General features: G+C 55.9%; 3 protein-coding genes across 5 annotated transcripts in view; 1 reads left to right on the top strand and 2 right to left on the bottom strand.

Annotated features, from left to right (window-relative positions):
* Positions 1 to 2: 2 nt before the first annotated feature.
* On the bottom strand, positions 3 to 10872 carry SIDT2 (SID1 transmembrane family member 2). Its single transcript, XM_070952368.1, is given in 28 exon segments — positions 3 to 527; positions 1025 to 1138; positions 1426 to 1536; positions 1620 to 1725; positions 1947 to 1993; positions 2104 to 2180; positions 2330 to 2438; positions 2746 to 2882; positions 3011 to 3128; positions 3276 to 3399; positions 3477 to 3550; positions 3696 to 3762; positions 3892 to 3965; positions 4525 to 4643; positions 5521 to 5571; positions 5750 to 5827; positions 5960 to 6031; positions 6798 to 6874; positions 7149 to 7242; positions 7543 to 7608; positions 8200 to 8299; positions 8654 to 8737; positions 8840 to 8941; positions 9429 to 9474; positions 9814 to 9978; positions 10236 to 10357; positions 10680 to 10829; positions 10831 to 10872. Coding segments are annotated over 28 exon segments (2589 nt in total). The 3' UTR covers positions 3 to 464.
* Positions 10873 to 11112: 240 nt separating this feature from the next.
* On the bottom strand, positions 11113 to 16100 carry PAFAH1B2 (platelet activating factor acetylhydrolase 1b catalytic subunit 2). Its single transcript, XM_070952396.1, has 6 exons — positions 15995 to 16100; positions 15717 to 15804; positions 15541 to 15630; positions 14702 to 14818; positions 14265 to 14387; positions 11113 to 13728 (listed from the first exon to the last, which is right to left on the bottom strand). The coding sequence occupies exons 1-6, from the start codon at positions 16027 to 16029 to the stop codon at positions 13450 to 13452; spliced, it is 732 nt and encodes a 243-aa protein (XP_070808497.1). The 5' UTR covers positions 16030 to 16100; the 3' UTR covers positions 11113 to 13449.
* A 4880-nt stretch (positions 16101 to 20980) lies between these two features.
* SIK3 (SIK family kinase 3) overlaps positions 20981 to 27023 on the top strand; it is a 47638-nt gene continuing 41595 nt past the window's right edge. For all 3 annotated transcript variants that reach the window (XM_070952190.1, XM_070952189.1, XM_070952188.1), the window contains exon 1: positions 20981 to 21195. In XM_070952190.1, the coding sequence (XP_070808291.1) occupies positions 21001 to 21195 (195 nt within the window). In that variant the 5' untranslated portion in view covers positions 20981 to 21000. The remainder of the gene's footprint in view (positions 21196 to 27023) is intronic.

Genomic DNA, 27023 nt, shown 5'->3' with positions numbered 1-27023 from the left:
ACCATGCTGCAGCTGCAGCCGGTGGACAGAGGGGGATCGAGTGGCCGTTACTCCCTGTTCAGCAAAGAAGGCAACTGCGTCCCAGGGGGAGGCTCTTTTGGAGGTCAATGCAGGCACCAAGGAAGAGAGCAGTCAGTTTCCGAGGGCTGCCCCACTGAACGGGAGCCCAGCTGTTCCGCTTGCAGCCTCTCCCCAGAGTTGTGGGCAGTGCTGGACCCCGACAGAAGGGGATTTTCTCTCTGCTGTTGGAAAGGGCCAGAGGCAACCCTGGTGGCATTTGAACCCATCGCCCTGGCTGGCTCAGCTTTCGGAGGCTCAGGATGGCAAGCTCATTCCCCTTCCGCAGACTCTCTTTTGATGCGTTGGTGAGGGGGGAGCCCACAGCTGTGGCCCCAGCACCTGCCAGCAGGAGCCCTGTCCAGTGAACAATCCCGGCCTCCCTTCCAAGGAGTCTCTAGGCACTCTCAGAAGACATAAATCTTGTCACGCTGGACGCAATCGAGGTCATCATCCAGTGTCAGCAGGACCTATGCAAAGGGAAGGCGCCATTAGATGCCCCTGGAGGGGAAGGCGGGGGAGGATCGATGCTGGGCAGTCCCCTGCGAGCCCCCCACCCCAGCATATCTCCAACAGCAGTCAATCCCCCTTTCTCCCCCAGGCTAAAGCCACGTCGTGTTCCACTCTGGAGCACTCTGCTTCTTCACCCAAGAGATCCTGACTGAAGCAACTGAGTGGTCTTAAGAAATGTGATTGCCAAGGAAACAGATCAGGCTCTGGACTGCGGGCAGGATATGTGCTCCACCTCTGGCTGGAAAAGGGGCTGCAACACAGGCGGGGGCTGGTTGCTGCCGGCCCTGGAAAGGCCAGTCCGGTCCAAGCTCTCTACCCAGCACTTCTTCCCACTCCTCTGGGGAGGAGGCAAGCCCCACAGCTCCCAGGAAGGGGCTGGTCAGCAATGGGTCGTGGCGCTTTCAGCTCTGGCTCTGCAGGTTCTGGGCCAGCCAAGTTGGCTGGAGACACGTACCAGGAAGGAGCCAAACATGGCGATGGAAGAGAGGAAGTGCCAGACGTCGTGGTCGTCGAAGAAGGCCAGCAGGACACACTCCCGGTTGTGCTCTCGGGACTCGGCCGGCGTTTTCTGGGGAGAGCAGTGACCAGCTGGACTCAGGATGGGCAGCAGGCCGGAGGACGGGGCCAAGCATAGGGCAGGCCGGCTGCTCAGCAGGTGCTCGTCTCGCCCACTGCCTGCACGGCCCAACCGCCGTCCGAGAGCCCAGCCAAGAGGGCGAAGGGTTAGGACCAAGCCCCCCAAGGAGGAAGCCCAGCTTCGCCTTGCCTGGACGCCAAGCAGCCCCAAGGCAACCCAGCCCCCCTTGGGGGCTGAGAGAGGCTGCAACCACGCCCCCCTGGCCTGGGTGAGCTCACCTGCCAGGTGCTCAGGCCCTGGAAGAAGAAGAAGAGGGCGAAGCCCCACACCACGGAGGTGCAGACAATGCAGAGCAGGGAGACCGGCAGCAGACGCTCGCCACTCCGGAGCTGCAGGAAAGGGAGTGGTCAGGGGGGCCATCGGGGGGGGGGTGTCCTGGGGAGTCCCTCCCCGCCCTCCAGAGGAAAGGCACCTTCATGATGATGTAGAAGGCAAAGTAGAGCAGCAGGTTGCAGATCCCGATGGCCAGCAGGTAGGAGGCGAAGTCGTTGGGGCGCATGATCAGCCCGTAGGCCGCCCTGGGCAGAAGAAGGGGGTTGAGAGCAGCTGCTGGGCCAACCACCAGTCCTCCCAGCTGGGCCCCTAACTCTCTTACTCCCCTCAGGAGCATCGAGAGAGACTCCCCAGTGGGTCTCAAGGCCCCAAAACAGCCTCTGGAGACGCTGCCTGTAAAGTGGTGCCAGGCATCCTTTGGCCCAGTGGGGGGGGGGGGGAAAGGAGGGCTGGGCCTGTCACTCACAGAGACCAATTGATGATGTTCCCCATGACCAGCAACACCATCCGATCCTGTAGACAGAAGCGGGGGGGGGGGGGAGGCAATTGGTGAGGCCTTCAGGAAGAGAGATTCCTTCCAGGAGCAGTTGAAAAGAGGGAGGGGGCCACTCCCCCTCACTCACCGTGTACATGGGCCCGCTGCATTGTCGGATGCAGTCTGTGTACAGCACATGGAAGATCCGGCGCCAGGTGCCAGAATCTGGGGGGAGATGGAGACACTGAAGACCCCCAGAGAGGATGGGGTGGGTCTACATCCTAGCTGGCATTGGCAATCCCCCTCGTTGGCTGTCCCACCCCCACAGCTCGCAGGTAAGAACTAGCAGCCGCCCCCCTGTCTGCACCGCTCACCCAGTTTCCAGCGGCCCATGTAGTACAGCTGGGTGCTGAGCAGCAGCGTGGACAGGATGTGGATGACCGAGAACACGATCCAGAAGGCCGTGTTGCCTTTGCCAAAGACCTGGGGGCCAGAGAGCCCTTGAGCGGCAGAACTGGCAGGGACAGAGGCTTCAAAGGGGGTGAGGGGGGGGCGCTCCTTTTTGGGAAACTTCTCTCCTTGAACTCAGGGACACAGCGTCTCCTGCTGGGTTGGGTGGGGGGTGTCCCAGGGAAGTCGTCCCCAGTTCTGCACACCTTTAGAGGATCCCCCTCTTGGAGGCGGCTGGGGCTCCCCTGCTACCTCCGGGACTCCCAGCGCCTCCCTCCATTTCCCTCAAGGATTAATGCCCTGTGGGAGCCCAGAGGTGCTGCCGCTTGTGCTCACTCACCACCCCCACGACCGAGAAGAAGATGATGACGGCCAGGCAGGCGTAGGCGCTGTAGGCGCTGGCATTGATGTCCGGGTGCCTCTTCTGGTACAGCTTCAACATGCACAGCCCGGCAATCATGTACATGAACGACGTGTCTGCCACAGAAGAGCCATGGCTGAGCCCTGGGATGCCACCCGGGCTGGGGCTTCCGGGGGCCCTTCTCAGTCCTTGGGAGCTACAGCACCAGGCCGCCCACCCAGGGACCAGGCAGGGAGCCACTCACCAAACTGGAAGTTGGTGTAGTTGGGGCACACGTGGTAGCATGCGCTCAGGAGGCCTTCCATCATGAGGGCGGTGCCCATGGCGTAGAAGAGGCCGAAGTGTTTGGGAATGCCACACTCCTGCAACGGGACGCCCCGTCTGAGAAAGGAGCCCCCGCTCAGCTCCCCTTTCCAGGCCGAGGGGGCGGAGGGGAAGAGGGGCGAAGAGTCACGGGCCCCTCCCGGGCCCTCGGGAGAGAGCGGCCTTGTTGGCAGCGGGTGCCTCACCACAGCCTGGAAGTCGTTGCGCATCAAGGCCCGGTTGTAGCCGATCTCACGCTGCAGGATGATGAGCAGGAAGAGCAGGCCCAGCAGGACGTAGCCCAGGTTGCTCAGGATGTTGTTGAAGGCGCTGGAGGGGCGGGAGGGACGGGGTCAGGCCCCACGGGCTGAGGGGGGGCAGGCGGGGGCCACCCTCCCGGCTCCTACCTGAGGTTGCTCAGAGGGTGGGCGCAGAGGAAGTTGTAGTAGCAGATGTCCTGGTTCCCAGTCACGTTCACCACCTGCAGGAGGCAAAGGAGGGGCTGGCCAGGGGTCCAGGAGGGCTCGAGCCAAGGAAGCCACGGGGCTCCAGGCCAGGCTTAGCTTAGGACAGGGCCAAAACAAGGGTGGGCAGTGCTCTGAGGGGAAGGCTGGGGGCTGTGTTACCGTCTGGTAGGTGATGACCAGCTGGACGACCGGCAGGGCGTAGAAGACAGCGATGGTGGCAATATTCCTGCAGCGGAGGAAGGGGACGAGAGGACGTTCTCCATTAGAAGACCCTGGTCAATTGCCCTGGCAATGCGCAGCCACGGGAGTCTATGGGGGACACACAGCCAGCCCCAGTCCCACCCAACTATCTCACCAAAAGTAAATCTGGTATTTCTTCCGTAATATTCGCTTATCTTTGCGGGCCAGATCTGCCACACACAGGAACTTCTGCAACACACACCAGCATCTTGCTGAGCTGAGGTCTCGTGACAAGACGCCAAATTCCCTCGCCTCCCCTGGAAACCTCCCATTGCGGAGCCTCAACCTGGCAGCATCTCCAATGCTGGCACCCAGGAAGAGGCTCCTGCAGGTAACGAGGGGCACTCAAGTCGCCCCTGGGGCTCACACAGACCACAAACTGGTCTTCCCTCAGGCCCAACTTTCACAGCCCTTCGGAAAGGCCTCACCGCATCCAGAGCCCTTCTCAGCCTGCTTACGCAGGACGGGCCCAGTTGCCTTGCAAGCTCCCCCCGCCCCCCCCCCCCCAATCCAGGCCGTGCAGAGCCCTCCAACTGAGGGGCAAAGGGTTCGCAGCCCTCCTGGGCCCCTCCTCAAAGGAGCTGCATTTTTTCCTGGGCTTTGCAGCAGCAGCTGCAGCGCCCCCCCCCCCCCCCCCCCCACCAAGGAAAGGAGATGTTGGGCAGCCAGAGCAGCACCCAATCTCGATCATCTCCCTAATCTCTGGGCAACTCGCAGCCCCAGAGCCGGCCTGCTCCCACTGGGCAACCTTGGTGCGAATGACGTTCTTGTCTGACTCAATGTCGGCCAGTGTGTCGTAATCATCCTCCTCCACGGAGCTGAGCGAATCAAGCCGGGGACGCCCCACCATGTTCTCTAGGGAACGATCTGGAGAGGGCGAAAACCAGCGTTACAGCAAAGATCTGGGGCACTTTGAAAGTGCCAGTCAGCCCATGTCATCCAATTACGGATGGAACTGACTGGAGCCAGCTGGCAGTTGGCCTGTCTGGACGTTGAGAGGGCAGGAGGCCCGAGGAGAGACAGCAGCCCCCCTACTTCCCAAGCACCCTCGCCCTGCTGATTGGAAGCCATGCACCCCCTGGCATGGGGAGGGGAACCATCATGCAAACTTGCCCCCCCCCATGAGTTTTCTGAGGGGCTGCAATTCCTCAAGTGCAGAGGGAGAGGTGGCTCATAGGCCGGACATCCAGGTTAACCCTTTGGGGGGCATGGAAGACTCGGGAAGATGGGGCTCCCTCCCTGGCCACAGGGGCAGCCCCTCAGGAAGCCTCAGTTCATCGAGGGAAAGGGGGGTCTGGCATCCCACCGCCGGTGCCCTTTCCAGCTAAGCAGCCACTGGGCCAGGCCTGCATACGCCAGGCCCTGAGGGTAAGTTATTGGTGGATTCCCTGGGCCTTCAAACTTGTTCTGCAGTTGTTCCCTCTTCCCTTGGGAGGCAGAGGGGCCACCAAGAGACCCTTAAGGCGCGGAACAGCTAGGAAAGAGCCTGGACCAGAGCATGTGCAGAGAGCACACCTTGCCCCACTGACAGGATCAGGGAGGGAGAGGCACACGCCTCATTGCTCCCTATTCTTTCCAATCACGGCCCATATTTTCAAGCTCAGAAATACTTTTAAAGAAGACTTCTTCTCTGCAGAGCCCCAAAACAAGAGGCCTGGCCCACTGCTGGCCAAGGAGAACAATCAGGCCAGGCAAGGGGCACAGGAAGGAGATGCCAGACTGACAGGGAGGCCAGTCTCTCTACCCATTGCAAAGGCTGCCCAGTGTCTCTGCCGCTGCTGGCACATATCCTGCCCTTGGGGAGAAAGGAAAGGGTTACACAAAGTGGGGGCAGTCCTGTCCAGCCAGGCCCGTTTAGAAGCTGAGGACAGCGCAGCCCAGACCGTCCTCCTGGGGAGACTCCACATGCATGCAGGGGGCAGCCGGGTGACAGGAAGCGTCCCGAGTGCCAGCGTGCCAGCCACGCGTCTCACCAGCGTAATTGGAGGAGGCTTCCGTGGAAAGTAGGCTGTCCGTGACATTCTCGCTGCTGGCAGCCGACCCGGTGTCTGCTGGGGGGGAGCGAGGGGGGCCCCCAGGTGAGTCACCAGTCAGGTAGGGAAAAAAGCCACCTGCCGGGCCCAGCCGGCAGCAAAGGAAAGGAGCCCCCTCTTTTTCTGTCTGGCAGGGAGGCTGGAACTCACCAAAGGAGCCATAACTCTGACTGCCGAGAGGAGGGTGTCCCTGGAAGGAATCTGGGAGGTCCTGGGGGTTCCCTGCAACAAAAGAGCCACAACCCCGCTTGAAAACAGGGGGAGCCCCATCATGGAACCAGTACCTGGCTGGCCTTGGACTGGCCAGCCCATCCGGACGGGAGCTCCAAGAATGACAGCTCAGTGCGGGGGGGAGGATCTGATCTCAGGGCCTACCCGAGTGGAAGTGGGCTCTTCCCCAGCACAGGAAGCAAGAGAAGCCAAGTAGGGGGAGGCTGACTGCTTACCAAGGAGAGAAGCTTGGCGTGGAGCAGCATCCCGGAAGGAAGGAAGGAAGGAAGGAAGGAAGGAAGGAAGGAAGGAAAGAGAAGGAAGGAGGAAGAAGTTGTTTATAAACTAAGGCAACTGCCTGATGTGAGGGAAACTCATGCCGTAGTTCGGAAACACGCCTCTAAGCTCTTCAGTCTCTGCATGCCGCTTCCCAGCCCAAGACTATCAAAATCTAAGCGTCATGTCTGTGTAACATGCACAACCAGCAACTAGTCCTTGCAGTACCCTGACCGCATTTCAGCGCAGTCCAGCATGTTGTGCAAACCCACCATGAATTATGGAGCTGCATGTGGAGCTGATTCAGCACTGGAGCTCCAGCAACTGAGGGCTGGTCCCTGCAAGAGTCAGACCCCAACTGGATTTCAGCGTGCATCCTCCCACTCCCCCCCAGACTGCAGCGGTCAGGACCGCAAGCACCCAAGCAGAAGCCGAACGAAAGGACAGGCCCCGCCCTGGCCGCAGACCCTGCACTCCCCAATGGCACCGGACCCCCACTTACCTCGCACCCCCCCATCGGAACAGGGTGTGTCCACAGCACTCAGGAGCTGGAGCTGCCGCTGCCGCCGCTTCTGCCGCCTGTCAAGCAAGGAATCCCCCTGAAAGAACATGCGGCTGCCTTCCCCGGAAGCTCCCCTCCTCCCCAGAAGAAGTGGGCATTGGGGGGCATGAACGCTGCCACCCTAAAGGCCCTCTTGCCCTGCCTTCCCATTCACCCCTGCCACAAAAGCAGGGCAAAGCCAGAGACCAAGCGCCCGCTGCCAAGGAAAACAGCTCCACGACAGCAAAGGGGACAGGAGCGGCCGCGCCCAAGCCATTCCCACGGGAGAGGAACCCCGATGGGCAGACTCACCGCCAGTTTTCCCAGCAGGCAATGAGCACCGTCAGGACGTAGAAGGACAAGAAGACGCCCAGGCAGAAGAGGATTCCATTCACGTAGGTCTCTGCTGCGGAGGAGCCGGGGAGACAGCCTCACGCACCTGGCAGGCCCGGCTAGGAAGCCCCTGCGAGCCAAGGGCTGCCGGCCCTCCTCCCCTTCCCGGGGGCTTCCCTTGCAGCCTCTTGGCCGTTCTCAGCCACTAACCTCCACTCAAAGGTTCCTGGAGATTCAACCCCTCCCCCCCCAAGGCCCCGTGCTACCTGCTACTTAGGTCTACAGGGGAGCCAGGTCCAAGTCAGGAGGAGGCGGGGAGTTGCTCCCCTTCCTTCTCCACACTGGGGAATACGCAGCCAAGGTGCTTGCTTACAACTGACAGCAGGGGTCACCACGACGTCCAAGGTTTTCTGGCGGTTGCCTTGGTCAACAGGCTCATCTGGAAGACACAAAGGGCAGGATCAGCTCGCCTGGCGAAGAGCCCAGCTGCAGGTTGCCTTCGCTGGCGATGGTGCAGAGCCTGGAATGTGGCCCTTCCTTCAACCAGCCACCTCCTTGCTAATCATGAGGGGCTCCCTGGAGGCCCTTAAGCCCTGAGCTCAGGCTAGCCATCTTCTTGCCCCAAAGATGGGACACTGGACTAGCTGTAAAAGTGGAGGCCAGAAGGCAAAACAACTCTGGACTTCCAGGGTTCTTAAAAACCTTTCCGGTCTCTCCAGATGTTACAGAACAGACTGCTGTCTTGCCTCTCTTTGCCCCCAAGGCTTTCCTGCTCTCATTCCCCTTATTCCCATGTGCACGTCTGCTTTCTCCCCCAAATGCACCGATGGAAGTGACCAAACGGGGAAAGGGGATCGGGGAAGAAGCCCTGGAACGCAGCCTCGCTCCCCCCAGGCCAGGTCATCTCCACCCCACAGGCTAGCTCCCAGATCCTTCACGTGCCAGGCACCATCGTCCCTGGAGGCCTTCCTGATGAAGCCTCAACAGAAGCTGAACCCACAAACAGCCCAGCTCCCCGCCCTCCCGATACCTTTGGAAAAAGGGTAGTAATGTAAAGGTCCCCCACAAGCTTCATCTTCAGTCTTCACTACCACAACCACGTAGAAACTGTGGCTGGGGAAATCCTTCTTCTGTGAAAACCAAGGAATGGAGAAAATCTTTGACTGAAGATCAGAAATAAGACTGATATTCAGACCCCAAACTGGGCAGCTGGAGGCTCCTTGTTCGCCCCCTCAGGCACCCTGGTTTCCACTCACTAACTGTTGTGTTACAGACAACAGGTGGATGAACCCTCCAGAGACTTGAGTTTGTGGTTCTAGATGGCCACTTCAGAAGCCAAGGCAAGATGGGCCAATCAAGCCAACTGATGCCAGCACCAGTGCTGGCTGGCTGATTCCCATATTATCCCAGATAACAGGAAGGCTGACCAGGCCAATCAGATTACAGGGGTCCGACTGGCAAAGGTCCCAGCCAATCAGTTGTACCTGCACTGTGATGGCTGCCTTCTTGGTCATGGTCTGGTATGTGCCAATGAAAGCCACGTTGTTATCCAGGTCGTACACGGGACACTGGGCAGTAAGAAAGCAAGCAAGAAAGGGCAATCAGCCTCTTGGGCGAAAGGAGGCCTGGGCCCTCCTGTGTCCTGTAAGCATTCCCCACCCCTCACTGACCAGAATGTCCTGGACGGAAATGACCGAACAAGGAAAGGCTGTGGATGAGGTCACTTTAATGATGGCAGAGTCCACCCCTTCCGGGAACTCGTACTTGAAGTACTGTGGGTCAAGGAGAGAGAGGAGAGCCATTTCAGAAGACCCTGGCTGATGACACCTCCCTTTCTTGGGGCAGCACATCCAACCTCCAACCTGGACCTTCTCTGCCTGCCAGCTATGGTGGCTCCTTGGGGGCCCTTCTTGAGGCTGGGAAGCTTCTTTGGGCACCTCATCAGGGAAGCCAAGCAACCAAAGGCCTCATCTTGCTTGGGAACCCACAGCCAGTGCTCCGAGGGCAGAAGAATCACAGCAAAGGGGCTGCAGCTTGGCAGGCGGGGGCCTCCCTCAGGTCCTGCCTGACCCCTGGCCTGAGGACAACGGAAAGGCCAGTCCAAGTGCACACAACCTCTGGCTAACTGTCCCCGTTTGATAGCCAGATCCAGAACTCAGGTGCCCAAACCTTGGCTGGGGAGGGGTGGGGGGCAGGGCGGCAGTGTCTTCTTCCCATCCAGGCGACACCCCCACCCACCTGGACTGCGGGGAAGCCTACCTGTGGCTGGGCTGCTGTGGCGTTGAATGTGAAGAGCTCCCCTGTCCTGCATCAAGACAGACCAGCAAGGAGAGCGGTTGGTGCGGGCAGGGCTACTGCAAGAGGGGCCGCACTGACCACTTGCTCCCTTGGCTCAGAGACCAGAGACCCTCCCTCCCCACCAGAAACGGAGAAGCTGCTGCTCCTCACTGACTGACTGACTGACTGAGTGTTTTGCATGCAGGACGTTTTTCACAGCCCAAGTCCTTGTGCACTTCTGGGGCTGCGCATGGAGAATCTCCCTGCCTTCTAGGGCCCACCTGGCTTCTCCACCCTCCTCCCCTCCCCACGGCCGGGACCTTTGCCACACCTTTGCCCTTTGCCTCCGACCGCCAGCCCGGCTCACCTGAGTACAAAATTCTCCACGCGGGAGACCCGCAGTTGGTAAGAGGCGTTGGTGGTGGAGAGGGTGGAGACGTCCACGAAGAAAAACTGTGTCTCGATTTCGCTCTTGGTTGGCGGCTGGCACAAAGTGCGGCTGACATCTTGGTAGAGATACTTCCTCTGGAACCTGCGGGGTGGGGGTGGGGGTGGGCGGAGCTGCTGCGGGGCCCTTCCCGTGAGGGGCCACAGAGCAATCGGGCCCCTGCTCGGAGCTCCCCTAAAGCAGCCAGCCTCTCCTCCTTTCCTTAGGGGGCAGCTGGAGGAGCGAGGCGGGCCAGACTCCCAGGAAGGGCGTCAGCTGTTGGCCCCAGCGGGCCCTCCCGCCTGCCGCCTTCCCAGCTGGGCCGTCCCGTCGGGGGAGCCTCACCAGGGCGGGATACTCACAGGCCCCGGAGGATTAAGGGCACTTGGAAGGAGACCACCGCCTCCTTTTGCCGCACCACGAAGAGCACCGGCCTCTCCTTCTGCTGCGAGAGCACGTTCACCGACACCCGGACGCCTTCCGTCTGCGGGGCAACGAGTGCGGGACTCAGGCCGAGCCGCCCCGGCCAAGGGACCCCCGGCCGCAGAGCCCGCCCGCCCGGCAGGCAGGCAGGCAGGGAGGCGGAGCGGGGCACCTCTCCGGGGCCAGCTGGCAGCCGCGGGGCAAAGGTCGGAGCGAAAGGGGCCTCGCCTCGCGGGCAAGTCCCGCTCCCGGGGCCGGGCTCCCTCTTCGAGAGGCGTCGCCGCCGCCCCCGCTTCCTGCCAGCCGAGGTGCCAGCGCGTCGGCCGGGCCCGGGCGGAGGCGGCCCGGATTGAGCGCCGGGGCCGAGGCGGGCGGCGGCTCACCCGGTTGCGCGAGACGCTGTGGTTGAAGGCGTAGATGTTGAGCAGCTTCTCGTTCACGGCGTCGCCGTAGAGCTGCTCGAAGGCCGCCTCCTTCTGCACCACGCGCTTCTCGGCCGGCCCGGCCGCGGCCCCGGGGAGAGGCGGCAGGGGGCAGCAGCGGCAACAGCAGCAGAGACAGCGGCGCCCTCAGCATGGCCGGCGGCGGCGGCGGGGGCCAGCAGCCGCGGGGACGGGCGCTCCGCTCGTCTGGGCGGCACCGCCGAGGCCGCCACCTTTAAAGGGGAGGCGGGCGAGGGCGGGCCGCGGAGGAGGAGGAGGAGGAGGGCCGGCCCGCCCCAGCCAGACGGAGCGGCGCGGTCGAGACGTCGGCGGCCGCTGCGAAGCTCCCCAGGCGGAAAGCCCCCCCCCCCCCAATTAGACACGGACAAGACTGTGGATGGAACATAGATCTTTATATGGAAACACGCACGAAACCAATGAGCTCTACCGGCCATCGAGGCCACTTAGCCAGAGCAGAGTCCTCCCTCCGGGGCGCCCGGAAGCCACTGACGGGAGGGGGCCCGAGCGACTGCTGCGCCCCAACTCTCAGCTCTTCCTGCAAGGCAAAGGCAGCCCCTCCCCACATGCAGGTTACAAGTACAAGACAACCCTGCCTTCATCTGCGCTCCCCATCGGCTGCAATAAATAGAAAATAGGCAATGCTGGAACATCACAGGACAGACAAGATTTGGGGTGCAGTACACGCCGGCAAACAGGAACAAGATGAGGGTCGGCAAGGAAAAGCCCAGGAGGAGGAGGAGGAGGAGGCTGGTCGTACAAGCAAGTGGTGCTCCTCGGCCCGTAGCAGATGAGCCAACCTATGTGAGGGGCAGGACCTCTGTGGGATGCAGGGAAGCAGCAGGATATAGATCGCTGGCGCCAAGGATGCAGCAGGGGGCTCTGGTGAGGCTGCCAGTCCCATGGGAAGACAGGGGGCTTTCTTAGTGTTGCGATCAAGTCCCCATCCGAGGACGCTGGCCAAGGCCTGGATGCAAGAGAAGCCGCTGGGCTACAAAGCAGCCACAGGTCAGAAACGGCCAAGCATGGTGCAAGCCTCAGGCCGGAGGCATCTCTGCAGGCAAGCAGCAAGGTGCCGCTACGATGGCCCCTGCCCATCCCAATCCCAGGATGCCAAGACAGAGCGCCTCAGGAGGGCGGATTCATTCTGGGAATTCTTTGACAGAGCAAAGCCTTGTGCTTTTGTCAAGCTGAAGCTTGTGCTGGGAGATGCAAGGGAAAAGATGGCTGACTGGATGACCACGGACCACCCAGGGCAGAAGCCTCAGGAAGACACGCGTGGTCAAGAGCTCATCCATGAATGAAGAAGTCTTCTCAGAACAAATGTAAAGCCAAGGGGGTAAAGGGTGACCTTCCAGGGGCTACAGCTGGGGTGGCCTACGGGGGAGGGAAACTATGGTAACATCTGGGTGGTCACACACTGCATTCCTTACACTGCATTCTCTGGCATCAAACCACATTTGGGGAACTGAGGCAGCAGACCCTTGCCCATCACTCGCTCAGATAAAAAGAGGTGAAGTATCTCCCTTCTTCACTGCCTGTTTAGGGATAAAATCTTTCTCCCACAATCTCACTTATCTAAGACTGAAAGTTCTTTCCAGAAAAATCTCTTGTATGAACTGTATGAACTGAGGCATTATGTTTCAGAAACGCTTTCTAAAAACTTCTCATCACACCAAGCCCAGAGAAAGAGGCTTCCCTTCACAAGGGGCCTATATTCTGGTAGACCTGAAATATCATGGGCAGATGACATGGCCGCCACCAGAGGCCTCATTTGCATGAGTAAATTACTTGTACAAGGCTGACCCAAAAAAAGAAAAGGATGCCCTGGGATTGTGAAGCTCCGGCCTTGCAAGAAGGGTGGGTTGGGGGAGGGGTGCAATGGAACAATCACTGGCTTTTTGCTCTTGAAAATGAGCATTTTGCAGCAGATAACCTAGCGAGGAGAAGCGTCAGTTTAATCTGGATGGGAGTGAGGAGACAGGCTCCAAGGCCTTGGACAAGTTGGGAGTGCTGCACCAACATACCTCAGGGGCAAGTTTTCCGAAGCTGACCCCCCCCCCCATCCTGTTCCCAGCAAAGGAATCACACATCCTTTTTAACAAAGAAATGAAATAGCCAAGTTAAATGTGTTCACTCACTCAACAACATAATTGTTCATGTGTATCAAGTTGTCAACAGGTAGCGGTCTCCTGTTCTGGTTTTGTTTGTTTGCCAAAGCAAGAAAGCAGCTAATATCACTTAAAACAAAAACCCAAATCCAGTAAATATAAAAACTCTTCAAACAATTCCAACTTTTAAAGAAGCAGCTACTTTTCAGTCCAGGGAGTGGAATGTGAGTGCGACCGATGAGTTTAGGCATTTCAGCGCTGTGGGCAGCCTGGACACCGAAGAGGCAGGAATGGGAAGGAGAGCAGCAGGAGCCAGCGGGCCGCTGATCAGCATTTTCACCACCCCATGAGGGAGAAACGGCTATGGGGAGATCCCGTTAGAAGAAACCTGTTCAGGCCAAGTGACCAAAGAGGCCGTGGGACATCTTTGGCCAGCCACAGGCTGTGGGACTGGCCGTGCCACCCTCCACCCCCCTTTCCAGTGCTAAACACAACACCCAGTAACATTCAACAATGGAAAGCACGTTGAGCGAGGATTCAGTAGTGCCATGGAAAAAAGAACTGGGCTGATGGCGCTGGGATGGGGTAGGATGGGGAGGCTGTCAGGCCAGAGTTGCCTGTTTCTCTTCTGGGGTTTCCTCCAGCAGCTGCATGATGAGTTCATGGAGGGGTTTGCAGATCTTTGTGTAGCCGGCACCCGTTAGGTGCAGAAAATCGAACATGTCGTGGCATGAAATGGTGCCATCCGAGTGCACAAAGCCTCCATCCACATCCAGCAGCTGGACGCCGGCCAGCTTTGGCAGGGAGGCCTTCAGGAGCTGGTTCACCTTGGAGTTCTTCTGCCGCAGGGGGTTTGGCTTCTCGCCTCGAGGGAGCAGGCCCTTGAACGAGGGAGGCGAGAAGGGCAGGTTAGCAGGCTCCTTAACCCTACGGAAAGCTCGCCCCCAACCCCCCGGCCTAGCATCACTGTCTGCTGTTTGGACATGGACACACATGCCTCTCTGGCAAGCGGAGACCTTTGTTCTTACTAGTCTTTCAGAAGCATCTATCGTCTTCTGCTCCTAAAATGTCTCCCAAACTCCCACAAATGCATTTTTGGCTTTTCAACAGCCATTTTTTAAAAGATTAATCAGCATGTGGAAAATTATACTATCATGTATTGCTCTTACTTAGAGTTGCCTTTGTGGAAGAAATTATCCAGATGCTTACAAAAATTAAGCTGTCAAAAACAATGATTAAATTAATGATTGTCTGAGGCAGACTTCCAGTTCCCTTCCTCAGCCAAGATAAGGCTTCTCCAACTGACTTTCTGTAACAAAAGCCAGCACAGTTCTTATGATGCTTCCCTTCAACCTGATTTAAAAAAAAACAAGTTACAAAAATATACAAATGCATCGAAGATGCTACTTTTACCTACCAGTACGATAATTTTAGCCTGGGACTGCCGGGTATTTATCAGTCTCACGATGGCCTCTACTCCACCAGCTACTTCCTCTGCTGTGTTTTCATGGTTGTTTGTTCCAACCCAAACAACAATGACCTGTGATTGAGGGACCAGAAAGAGACAAACCGCAATGATTTCTGCATTACCCGGTTTCAGAGGAAAAGGAAACATCGCATGCTGCCCCTATAACGTTTCAGCACCCAGGGAACATGGCAGTCAGCAGCTCTCCGCTCCCTTGCCAGTCACAGATATCAATCAGGCTCTGAATTAGAATAACATAGAAATGCTTTGGGTATAACAAAAGCTAGCAAAGGGCAGCAGGTGTTTGTCTGTGTGCGTGAGAGGGAGGGAGGGAGGGGAGAATATTACAGGAGGTTTCTTGTACTTTCTCACAATTACAGGCACCCTACCTTGGGCTTAATATTTTCCAGTTCACCATTCTTCAGTCTCCACAAAACATGTCCTGTAGTGTCTCCACCAATCCCAAAATTCAGCGCATGTAATGGTGAAAAAAGTTCTCGCCATATCTGCAATGATAAATTTTCAGAATCATCCTTGAACAAAGGCAGGGGATTTCAGGAATAAACTATTGATATACTTAAGCATTCAGAGGTTGCTTAGATTAAAAAAGGGAACATTTTTATTCAGGCTGAAGCAAAAAGTCCATCCTGGGTCATCTGCAATCCAGATAAGGATGGGCAACACTTAAAGTGCATTGGACACTTCCGATCATCTGGAGGTTACCAAACTTTAAGGATTGGGAATGGAATCGGTTTGTCTTTGGAAACCCTCCCATGCCCATTCCCACGATGCAACACAACTAACACCACAAAAAACAACCAAATTATGATACTGAAATCCAGCCACGATGCCTTCTGTGAGTTTCGGATGCTGCACTGTCCCCTAGGGGCCAGTCGTTGCCCACCGAGGTGGCCCCTGGTCTACCCTAGCTGCCTGTGCATCCTCAAACCGCTTAGAAATATGCCTGCAGGGTAAGAGACGCAAAGAACCTTTTCGACATCCGCTGGCATTCTGCTTTATGAGTCTTGAGGAACAGTCTCCGTAAGGCGGCTCCAGCCTTTGCCCTCCCCTTTCAAATCAGAACGATCCAAGCTTTTCCACTGGAAACCCAGGGCGTTGCTGATCCACTTGAAGCTGATGAGCGGAGGGGGTGGAACGCTGCCTCACAGGGCGAATGTGCCATTTTACCGAATTGGCAGAAAGGCCCATGAAGGGATCGGCCCCGTACCTCGTATTGCTGCAGCAGCTGGACCATGGAGTCGCCCACGAAGAGCACGTCGGGCTCCTTGTCCTTGCAGTCCAAGACGAAGCGGTTGTGCTGCAGGGAAGGAGACGAGCAGCGTGAAGCCCCCGAAGGCTCCTCCGCTTCCCCGCGCCGGCCCTCTGCCCCGGGGGACGGCTCACCTGGGACATCCACCGGTCGTCGCCCTGCACGTCTTCCGCGATGTGGGCCGCGGCCGCCGGGTTGGCGTCCCCCTGGCTCATCCGGTCCCTGCCGAGAGAGAGAGAGGGAGGAGGAGGGGTGGGCGGTGGGCGGGGGCCTCCCTCCCTCCCTCCCTCCCCCGCCCCGCCCGTCGCCATGGGAACCGGCCGCCCAGGGCCCCGCCGCGCGGGAGGAGGCGGGCTCGGCGGAAGCTGCCCGGAGGGGGTGCGCGTCCCTCCCTCGGCCGCCCCGCACTCACGCTGCTGGCGACTGCGGCTGCCCCCGCGCCTCCATGGCGGCTCCTCGGCGACGATCCGCTCCGCCCGCTCGGCCTTCCCTCAGCCTCCCCGCGGCTCCGACGGGCGCGCCCCTCCCCCGCTCCGGCCGCCACGCAGCGCGCCTGCGCGATGACCCACTTCCGCGGTCTTCGCAGCTCTGGCCGGAAATCCCGCCTCCGGGCTGCCTGGCGCCTCGGCGTTCTCCTAGGGGGCGCCGCTCGCGGGCTTTTTTCGCCGGCGCCCTCTGGGGGGCGGGAAGAGTGACGCGTTTGGAGGGGCGGGGCCTCGGCCGGTGACGTCGAGTGGCCTCCAGGGGGAGCCCTGGAGCTGCTGGCCACGTGGATTGGGCGCCGCCGCGGAGGCTTCCGGGGAGAGCGGAGCCAGAGCTTGTGCCTCCGTTGCTGAGCGAGGACCGGGCCGGACGGTGACCACGACGGCCCCGCAGGCTCAGCCCGAGGAGAGGGTGGGATCGGGGCCTCGCTGGAGGTCACCTAGTCCCACACCCTGGAAGGGCGCCTGCCTGCATGCTTGCCTGCCGGGTCTTGGGCCAGAGTCCGGCGCAGCGTTTCGCCCGAGGAGAGCCAAATCTTCCGGAACCTGGACTTGGGGGAGCTCCGAAGCACCCCCGATGCGGCACGTCTGCTTGAGGCCAAATGGCAGTGCGGAGAGGGTGGTGCAAACCACTGCCTGGTCCCGGTTCAGCCGAGGCAGCAAGCGACATATATCACCCCATTTCTTCAGCAGCCCAAAGCCTCCTGGACACTAATGGACAATAAATATTTGAAATCCACTAAGTTGGGCCTGATTACTGGAGTTTGAAAATTTCTTAGAGATCCGAAATAGCTGACATTTTAAAATAGGAAACCGTGTAATGTTAACCATTGGATGATCATCAGTCCCAAAACAAAAATGTTTAATTGTAGAGTTGCAAAGGAATTAGGAGCTAAAGAGCCTCTTGGTGCTGTTGAAGGAGGAGCAAAAGTTGGCTTGAAACTCAAGATTAAGAAAAGGAAGGTCATGGCATCCGGCCCTCTTAATTCCTGGCAAATAGATGGGGATGAAATGGAGGTAGTCACAGATTTTATTTTCCTGGGCTCCAAGATCACCGCACATGGGGACTGCAGCCAAAAAATTAAAAGACGCTCCTGGGGAGGAAAGCTATGGAAAATCTAGACAGCATACTAAAAAGCAGAGACATTACCCTGCCAACAAAAGTGTGCATATTCAAGGCTATGGTTTTCCCAGTTGCAATGGATGGCTGTGAAAGTTGGACCATAAGGAAGGCTGAGTGCCAAAGAATTGAGGCCTTTGAACTCTGGTGCTGGAGAAGACTCCTGTGAGTCCCTTGGACTGCAAGGAGATCAAACTGGTCAGTCCTAGAGATCAATCCTGACTGCTCTTTAGAAGGCCAGATCCTGAAGAGGAAACACAAATACTTTGGCCACCTAATGAGAAGGAAGGACTCACTGGAGAAGAGCCTAATGCTGGGAACGTTTGAGGGCAAAAGAAGAAGGGGACGGCAGAGAACGAGGTGGCTGGATGGAGTCACTGAAGCAGTCGGCGTGAGCTTAAATGGACTCCGGGGGATGGTAGAGGAGAGGAAGGACTGGAGGAAAGTGGTCCATGGGGTTGCGATGGGTCAGACATGACTTCACGACTAACAAAAAAGGAATTAGCTGTGTAGAGTTGCCATGTTTTCCCTCAATTCAAAGCATCTCATCTTTTCCTACCAAGAGCATATTCTTTGGTGCTAATATCCACACTGGAGATATCAGGTGTTTGAACAAGCCTTGTTCCAAGCCTAATAAATACAAGGCAGAACTCTTAAACTCTGGGAAAGGAGAAAGCAAAATATTTAGGGTTGGAGCAGGGAGTAGAAGATGAAACTCTACCCTCTTATTAGCACAGAACATCAGCTACTCTCCTGCCTTCCCCCAGATAAAATGTCTTATCTAGCCATTCTATTGAGTTTGAGCCAGAGAGGCAACAACAATTCCTTGTTGGGTATTTTTGAGGTCACAGCACAAAACAAGGCGCAGATGACTGAATAAAGGAAGATGGTGGTAGAATGGAAATAGCCAAATAAAGCAATGGCACAGAATATGCTTTCTCACTTGAAACCCACAAAAAGTCCAGGTTAGCCATCTAAGCAAGAGACAGTTCCTTCCTCCCCTCCATGCAAGGATTACCCTTTGATTCTCTTTTCAACAGGTAACCACATACCTGTTCTTTGCTTTCAGGGGGGATGATGCTCCAGTGTTGCCACTGGCAACCACTGGACTGCTGAAGACTAATTCCGCTGTTTCCCTAGGCAACAGCCTTAGTAAAAGATGCAAGCCACAGATCTCTACGTGGAGCAGAGCCCATCGGCCAGCTGCAAAGTCAACCCTCTAACTCTGGGAGTGCATCTCATGCAGCTTCTCCTTTTGCTGTTGCCTGCATGGCCCACATCTATAAACATCTGAACTAATAGTGCAAAAAAAAAAAACCATCTGGACTAATTGTGCAAAATTAATCATGAGTGGTCAACATTTGTGATAGATTAGAACTATCATTATCATGTATTTAGCTCTCAAATTCTGGAAGCAGCGAGAATAGCTTTTTCCATGGCCGGGTCAAGATCATTTGGTAGCTGCTATTAGTAGAAGAAACAGAATGACGAAGAGAGGGAATATAAAATGGGAAGTTATCCTCCTCTTGCCTTTTGAAGATCTGGTAAAAAAAAGACAGAAAAGGAGAAATGCGTATATCTTGTGAATCATTCTTACCTTTAAATTCTGCCCTCATCAGACCAGATCAACTCTCATCTTCTCAAACATTCGTACAAGGGGCAGGGTATCAACAGCCCTAGTGGCCCAGTGATTAAATTGCAGGCAAACTGCCCAGACTGGAGTTTGATCCTGACTGGTTCAAGGTTGATTCAGACTTCCATCTTTCCGAGGTTGGTAGAATGAGAAGAGATTGTTAGGGACAATATGTTAATGCTGTAAACTGCTTAGAGAGTACTGTAAAGCACTGTGGGGTGGTATATAAGTCTTAAGTGCTATTAATGTTGATAGCTATTTTATCAGATCTTACGCAGGGTGCCCCGGATGGCTGCTCATCTTCCTTGAATAAGATCCAGTTAGGGACGGGGCCTTAACAACAACAGGGCGTATGGAATGTCTAGTCTCAGTGCAACTACTCTTCTAATGAACTCAAATATGGAACTCATCTTCCCTACACCTGTTGCTTGGAGAATGCCATAGGAACATAAGCTATACTTCAGCAGACAAAAAGCCGGTCTATCCAACCTTCAGTGGCCAAATAGATGCCTGGGGCCAGTTCCCAAGAACATGAAGCAACAGCAATTATCATTTGGCTGTACTAGCAACTCACACTAAGACCTATTTTGCTTTTCCTGTTGATTAAAACATCACTACTTAATAAACCACCAACTACTGAAGTGCCTCAGCGATTATGAGGAAAACATAATTTAAAATGTACAAGGAGAAAAATTAACATCAACAATTATGATAAATCAGAGTCTGTTTATAATGTATATTTAAGTTCTTTTAAACTGCTAGCAAAGAGGCTAACTTCCTCAATTTTAGAGAGTGTATTTTAAAGAGCTGGGGGACTGGAATACAGTACTGCAACTAGTTTCCATTGACAGCCGTATCCTTCATGAAGTTGCTCAGAACCTGGGATGAGTAAACTAGGTTTACCAGGTAAATATTTCAGATGGTCTTAACTCTTTATGAATCCCAGCCAATGTGGCCACTGGCAAGGTCCTGGGAGGGTTTTGGTCAAGAACTCTAGAGGGCACAAAGTAATCCTTCCCAGCTCTTGCTCAGGAATCCCAGACTGGAAGTTGCTTCTCAATTCCAGTGTCAATCCAGGGCATCCCAGCGCCTTCTGAGCCTATCGCTGTACAGGCTGTTATGGAGCCTGGCCTGCAGCGTCCAGCACCACAACCCAGGATCCTGACTCGGGTTTGTCGAAGTTTTGAAGACCGAGAGCAAACTCTTCTTTACTCCCGAGGCCCTCTGAAAATCCCAATCTATGGAGGGTCAGGAAGTTGTTATTTCCGGTTGGGACTTGTGACGATTTTAGCCAAATTCATCTAGTCCGTATCCATTGTGAACTAAAAACTCTGCTAACGCCAGGGCTTTCTTCCCACTGTTGTCACACCAGAACAGCAGCAGAGAGCTAGTCCCAACCATCTGCATGAGAGTCTAATGAGGATTCCTCTTAATTCTATCTTAATGGCATTTTTCCTATTCATCCTATAATCTTCCCTTTCAATTCCTATTATAGACCGCTCCATCCGTTCAGGGAGCTGCCAGGACCTTTATTTGGCTGGGGAAAACCGCCTGTTCAGGCCTTGGCTCCGTTTCTTAAGAAAAAGCAGGGCGCCTCGCTCAAGCGGCCTTCCCCGCTGCTGCTCCTGCCGGTCGGTCGCCCGAGAGCGGCTGCAGGAGGCCGCCCGGGTCTCTCGCGGCTTTGCGGGCGCCGAAAGGCCAGGGCCGGAGGCCTCCCTCTGCCGTGCCCGGCACCGACCTCGACTTGACCGCGCGGGGAGGCCTCGGGCCTCCGCGTTGAACGGAGCAAGCGGGCTGGGGGAAGGCTTTCCGGGAGCCTTCGGCCCGTCGGCAGGGCCAGGTCGGCGGCGGGCCTCGGGAGGCCTTCCCGGAGGTCGTCGGCGCCGGTCCCCCGAGGGCGAACCGCATCCCCGACGGAGGCCGAGGCGGCTTGTGCCTTCTCGCGCGCCGTAGCGCTCCTCCGCGGGCCAATCGGGTCGCTCCTGGCGGCGCTGACGTCGTCTCGCGTCACGGCCGTCGCTGCCGGCCGCGCTCCTCCCCCGCCGGTTGCTATGGCGGCGGCGGCGACCCCGCCCCTGTGCGGATGAGCTCACGCGGTGCCGCAGCTCCGGGAGGAGGAGGAGGCGGCGGCGGCGGCGGCGGCGGCGCGGGGGGAGGGTCGTCGTCGGCTCCTTCAGGGTAAGATGGCGGCGGCTGCGGTGTCCGGCGGCGCCGGGGGGGCCCCGCTCGTGGCCCCGGGCCCCCGCCTGGCCCCGCCGCCCACCGCGGGCCGTCCCCCGGGCCCCGCGCGCATCGGCTACTACGAGATCGAGCGCACCATCGGCAAGGGCAACTTCGCCGTCGTCAAGCTGGCCACGCACCTCGTCACTCGCGTCAAGGTGAGCCGGGCGCGCGGCCGCGCTACGCCAGTCCGAGGCCTCCCCGGCGCAGGAGTTTGGGCCGGCTGGATGGGGACGGAGGGAGGGTGGCGCTGCGGCCCCTCCGGCGCTCGGACCAGCAGGCCCCGCCGCCGCCGCCGCCGCCGCCGCCGCTCCCTGCCCGGCCCCGCTCTCCCGCCTCGGCCCGGGCATTCGCTCCCCCCGAGGCCGCCCCGGTCTTGAGGCGGAGCTGGCAGGAGGCTCCCCGGGACGCGCCTGCTCTGAACCGGCGGCTTTGACCTTCCGCGGGAGGCTCCCCTGCCCGAAGAAGCGCCCCGCTTTCCCCCGGCCGCCCGGGGCCTTCCTGCCGTGGGGAGCCGGGCTCTGGTAGGAAGGGCTCCCGGGGCGCCCAGCGGTTGAAGGCGGAGGGCCGGTGCCTGTGCCGCTTCTCCCGGGGCCGAGCGAGTCGCTTGGAGAGGCCGGAGGACTTGGGCATCACCGGAGTCCTCCTTCGGGTCGGGCTGGGAAGCTGAAAGCGAGGAGTTGCTGTTTCTGGAGGCAGAGGTGGTTTGGCTGCCTGTGGCTCAGGCTCTCCCGTGTGACTCTGGTCCAGAGGCCTCTGGCTGTCAGGGGAGCGCATTGGCCCCGGTAGCTGCCGCTCCTGCTCTTTGCCTTGGCCCCTCCGTCGCTGCCAGGGGCAGAGGGTAGCGGCTGCCGAATCCGGAGGGATCCCATCCCACATCGGTGTCTTTGGGATGATCCAGCAGAACCACCAGGTCGCCTCTGTGCTGAGGCTTTGTCCAGGGCAGAGAGTAGCCCTGGTCCTTCTTGCAGTCCGAAGATTGGAGGGACAGCCGGCCTCCAATGGTTTCTGCTGGGGCAGTGAGATCAGGCGGAGGAAGGAGCCTCTTGGTGTCCCATATGGGGGCCTTGCAGCGCCTGTCCCTGGAGCAGCATCGTCCCGAGGTCCGGATGGCTCCCACCCGGATGAGACTCAGAAAGCCGTGGAAGGCTTGTCCGTTCTCCCAGGCCTAGGGCAGGGTGATGGGGGAGCCCTTGTAGGATGTTGGATTGGCTGTGTGTGCCTTCTGGACATCTATGATCTACTGTTTTATTTGCTGTTGTTTTTAGTGATAGATCACTATTTTGTGGCAGCAACGTTCTTGGAAGTTTACCTGGTAATGATTCTTTTGTGATGTGAAATGATATCTAGATTAGGGAAGCTTATTGGCTGAACACTCTTACAGTATTTTAAGCCAGGTACTTGCATAAGAAAAAAACACTTTTCCTGTGTTTAGGATCCTCAGTACAGAAATATAGTGGTTTGTGGGATTGTGAGACATTGACTGGCATCTGAATTGCATCCTGAACCTGATTAAGTTCTTCTACTGAGTGGAGAGGGATTGTTGCTCATTAAAAGCCAAGCCTCTGATTAGCCTGAAAAATGTGCACTTCTGCAGACAAAAACTCTTTTTTCTCTCCATTTCTTTGGTCCTTGAAGCTCAGCTATGTTTCTGAAGGAGACCGTGATGAGCAAAAGGTTGTTTATGTAGCATTTCGCTAGCTTCTGTGTTCGGTGGTCTTTACTGGAGATGGTCTCTGCAGTGATACAGAGAGCGCCAATTGGCTTCCAACAGATGTAGAAACAAATGCATGATTGTTTACATATTCCACCAGAGAGTTTGAATGGTTCAGTCAGGGGTTAGATTTGAAGTAGGAAGAAGGTCATTATGGGGAACACCCTCCCAAGGGCTAACCACGCTGACAAGAATCCTGCCTGTAGACTGGCTTACCTGCCTTAGGTAGACAGGGAGGTTTATGGGGCATTTTTTGAAAAAACTGGGACCCTGGGACATTCTTTGAAAAAGGCACTTCAATTTTATAATAAAGGTTTTTTTCAGAAGTTTGAAAGTTGTAAAAGTTTATTTGTATGTGTATTATCTGAAAATTTTTTATCCTATTCTTCAGAAGAAAGAACTTCCACAGACAGTATCAACAGAGGCTAATAAAAAGATGTGCCCTATTCTCATTCTTCAAATTTCAAAAGGCAGCACAAAAAGGAGGAGGAGTGGAATAATAATGAATTTGGAATTAAGTTTTACTTTTAAGAGTTTTGGAAATGTCTAACTGTGATAAAGAAAATCATGAGAGAATCCAAAGGTTGCTTATCAAAACTGATGACTGTTTTATGAGACAAATATAGCAATTGGCATCAACCGTCCAAAAGGCTGGCATTCAAGAGCCAGAGAGCGAGGATCTAAAGCCGCCCTCCTCCTCCTCGGAGGGCAAAGGAAAGGGCATGGGACCCACCATACCAATATCCTGCAGGCCCTTGAATGCCAACCCTTTTGGTGGCCAGTGCTCTTATGCTTTTCTTTTGAAATCTCACATGCAACAGGAGTGCCCTGCTGATGCCCAAGTCTCCCTCACTGTGTGCTGTGGCTCACAGTCCGGAGTTCAGGCTTCCAAGGGTCCTGTGGTGGGGAGATGAGCAGAACGCCCCTGCTGCGCCCGTTACACTTGCATTGTTCTGAGGGCTCCTGTTGATACCGGTTTGGCTTTAGTGGGAGTGGATGAAGGACTGGGAATGCGCTTGGCTGGAGCGGTTCTGGTTTTTATCTACGTTCTTCGAAAGGCCAAGTGAGCCTTATCTGATGTCCCTGCAGCGGACTCTTGCCTCCCTCCCGGTTATTTGGGAAAGGAGAGCGAGTTTTCACATCCTTGAGATGAGCAAGAGAAAGATGCAATTGAGTGGCTGAACAATCTGCAACAGGCTTCAGCTCCAGGCCGGTGACTGAAGTGGGAAGGGCTGCCTTGCTAGAGCTTTGCCCTTCAGGAGCTTTCCCTTTGTGGCTTCGCACCTGCCAGTAGTGGAAGTAAAAATAAGATATTGGGGTTTCGTTTGGTTTTGGTTTGGGTTTTTTTTTTTGGGGGGGGGGGATAATTTTGTGGCTACTTTGCTGAAAGGACAGCCTGTCTGTTGGGGGAGTCTTTTGTAGGCCCTACCAGGGGAAGGCAGTTCTGTTGTACCCTCTTAAAAGACCTCCTCTAGGATGGAGGTGGCAGGCAGGTAGCGCAGGGCAGATCAGCTGTTTGGCTGCCTGCTCGGCTGGTGGGCATGAAAGGAAGCGTCCTCCCCTCTGGCTCTTCTGCTCCTTCTTGGTGTGCCAGAGAGACCCTTGTGCCTCCTGAACAAGGCGCTCTGGCAGTTCCTTCAGCTTGCCCTGGGTTTCGGATCTGACCAGCAATGTGGCCGCTGGACCTTCACCTCCTGCTGAATCTTGTGGGGGATCTTTTTGTCATTGATCGGAAGCCCCCTTCTTTAGCAGCACCTCTGGGGCTCTTGGAGACAGGTTTGCCAGTGAGTCTCTGTAGAGAAGGAAGCTTAAGCTGGCGGGGAAAGAAGCCGAGAGCTGCTGCCAGCTTCTTCACTCAGTGATTCCCTGGGTGCTTTTTGAGTGATGGAAGGATGTGTTAAATACTTTTTGGCTATTCACTACTTTATCTGGGCTCTGAATAATTTTTTAGCTCAAAGGATGTTGTGGGTATAAGCGTTCTCTGGAAGTGCTAAACCTATGCAGTGCAATTCAGTTGATGGAACCGCTCACACGTTGTACCTGAGGGCCCTGAAAATTATATGCCATTGATGAGAGGCTGCTGGAAGTTGTTAGTTGTTGACCCCCGTGCTTGCTCCAAGTTCTCTGGGGGAGCCTGTCGTTTTCACTGGCACGGTGAGAAAAGGCTCAGCATTATGGGTCTTTTGCTTAGCCTTCCTGATAACAAGCATCTTGCAGCCTCAGTGCTCATCAGGGTCTGTTATTGTCCTCCACAGAACAAGAGCGATACTGTAACATTTTCACCAAGACTGAGTAAAAGCCAAAAGGCACTTCAGCTAGTGTTTTGTTTAGTGTTACTCTTTATTGCTCTTGGCATAAATAACAGAAGGGGAGGAAAGGAGAAGAAAGAGAAGGAGCTAAGAAGATACCTACTGTAGAACGTTGTCCTGTGTGCAGATTTTCGGAATCAAAGTAATGACAGTCACCCTGGAACACCAGGGAGGCATTTCGAGTTTGCAGAAAGCCCCTGAGCTGAACGTGGCTCCTGGTGAGTCCAGTGACAGGTCCATGTAGTTTTCTTGGGAATAATAGGGAATTGACTTGCCATTGCCTTTTGCCATGATCCCCCCACCCCTCCCGGTCTAGACTGCAGTCCTGGGATTTCCCAGCAATCTCCGTCCAAGCACTAATCGGGCCCATCCCTGCTAAGCCTTTATACCTTACTCCTAAACCACTTCACTGAGTGACTTTGTCTAGTTGGCAGGCCAGTATCTAGATTTATCCAAGGCTGTTTAGATATTCTATATGTTACTTCTCAGTCTAAGCTATTGTAGAATGTGCCTGCACCTGTACACCTTTGAAATCTCACCTGCGTGGCCTAAGCGGGAAGTTGCATGCAAGTCCTCTCCCTAGTCCTCTCCCTTCATTGGGGCTAGTCAGGTTTGCCTGGCCTTGCTAACCAAGCTGAACGTTTTGGTCAAGAGATAGTTGCCCTTTCCTTTTCACCCAGAGTGGGGCCAAATGCCTTTGCTGATGAAGGTCTTCCATCTTGCTGTTTGAAAGCAGACAAGCTGCTCTCCCCCACCCCCAAGGCTGCTCTTCAGGGAATCGTCTGGTCAAAGGCTGGAGGAGTTTGCAGGTGCTCTTCGGCTTTGACTGCACAACTGAGAAGTTGCACTTTTTCTCCCAGTCCTGAGAGGAGTGTGTGTGTGTGTGATCGCTGAGCAGCTGGCATGGTGACCTCTGCCCACGTTCACTTATTTGTCTGCAATACTGATTTGCAACTGGCTGTAGAGGTTTTTGAGGCTGTGAACTGTAGCCTCTGTTTAAAAGAAGATAAATACATCCGCTCTCCCGAGAAACTGCAGTGGACATAATTGGGAAAAAGAAAGATTGAGCTCTGTTTTCCCGACCCTTTGTCTTCTGTTTTGGAAGAGAGTGTTTGCCAATTTAGTAGAGTGTGTAGTTTCACCTGATATTCCTAGAGATGTATCGGTGGGCTGACCATAGGCCACCCACGTGCTTCATCAGCAAAGGGATTTTTCCTTCACTGAGGATTGTTGTGAGGGGAGTCTATGGGAGGAAATTGGTAAATTTGCTTGAGAAGGGAATAGTACCTCGATGTATACTGAAGGAGATTACCTGGGTGTGTGCAACTGTGGAACAAGCTATTTTGGAGATATGTGTGAAATCTGTATCAATGGAATAACCGTGCGCTGGCATTCTGCGGTTTAAAAGTGGCAGCCAGACACCCGGAGTCTGGCTAGATGTTGATGAGGGCAAACGTGAGTTTAAGTCCCGTGGACTGAGGTCTTTCCGTTTAGGTTGGTGGGTGAAATTTGTAGTCTGATCTGTCTGGAGGTCCTGAGGCTGCAGAAAGAGGACAGGTGCTGAAGCAGCAGTGAGTCTCAGGCACCTGGAACCATAAGTGCCAGTCAAGCAAGGAACTGTGTGGACTGCAAAACAAATGCCTCCCAGCTTTCACCATGGCAACGAGGGTACCTGTGATTCGGGAGGAGAGGAAAAATCAAACAGGGTAAGTTTGGGGGGGGGGCAGGATGGAAGGCTGGCATAGTTTTGAAATTCCTTTCACAGCCAGAATCTCCTGCATGAGATGAAGCACTTTATGCTCTGGGATATGGAGGATTTGGAATGGGACAAGTTCTGCAGGGAGAAAGAATGTAGTTCCAGTACAGAAAACTGTATGAAGCCACCGTGACCGATAGCAAAGAGGGAATTACAATCCAGAATGTGTAGAGGCACAAAATTAGAGAAGTCTTAGAATATAAGGAA

This window comes from Pituophis catenifer, unplaced genomic scaffold (genome assembly GCF_029215685.1).
Source record: "Pituophis catenifer annectens isolate HBS135680 unplaced genomic scaffold, rPitCat1.0.hap2 SCAF_12, whole genome shotgun sequence".
NCBI classification, from domain to species: domain Eukaryota; kingdom Metazoa; phylum Chordata; class Lepidosauria; order Squamata; family Colubridae; genus Pituophis; species Pituophis catenifer.
The sequence above is the reverse complement of the archived record's forward strand: the minus strand, read 5'-3'. Positions and strand labels throughout refer to the sequence as shown.

Coding starts and splice junctions, on each gene's coding strand:
- PAFAH1B2 (XM_070952396.1), bottom strand. CDS start 16,029: ATGGAGGCGCGGGGGCAGCCGCAGTCGCCAGCAGC. Junction 14,819..15,540: donor AGCTGCTGCAGCAATACGAG/GTACGGGGCCGA, acceptor TTATCATTGCAG/ATATGGCGAGAACTTTTTTC. Junction 14,388..14,701: donor TGGAAAATATTAAGCCCAAG/GTAGGGTGCCTG, acceptor CCTCAATCACAG/GTCATTGTTGTTTGGGTTGG.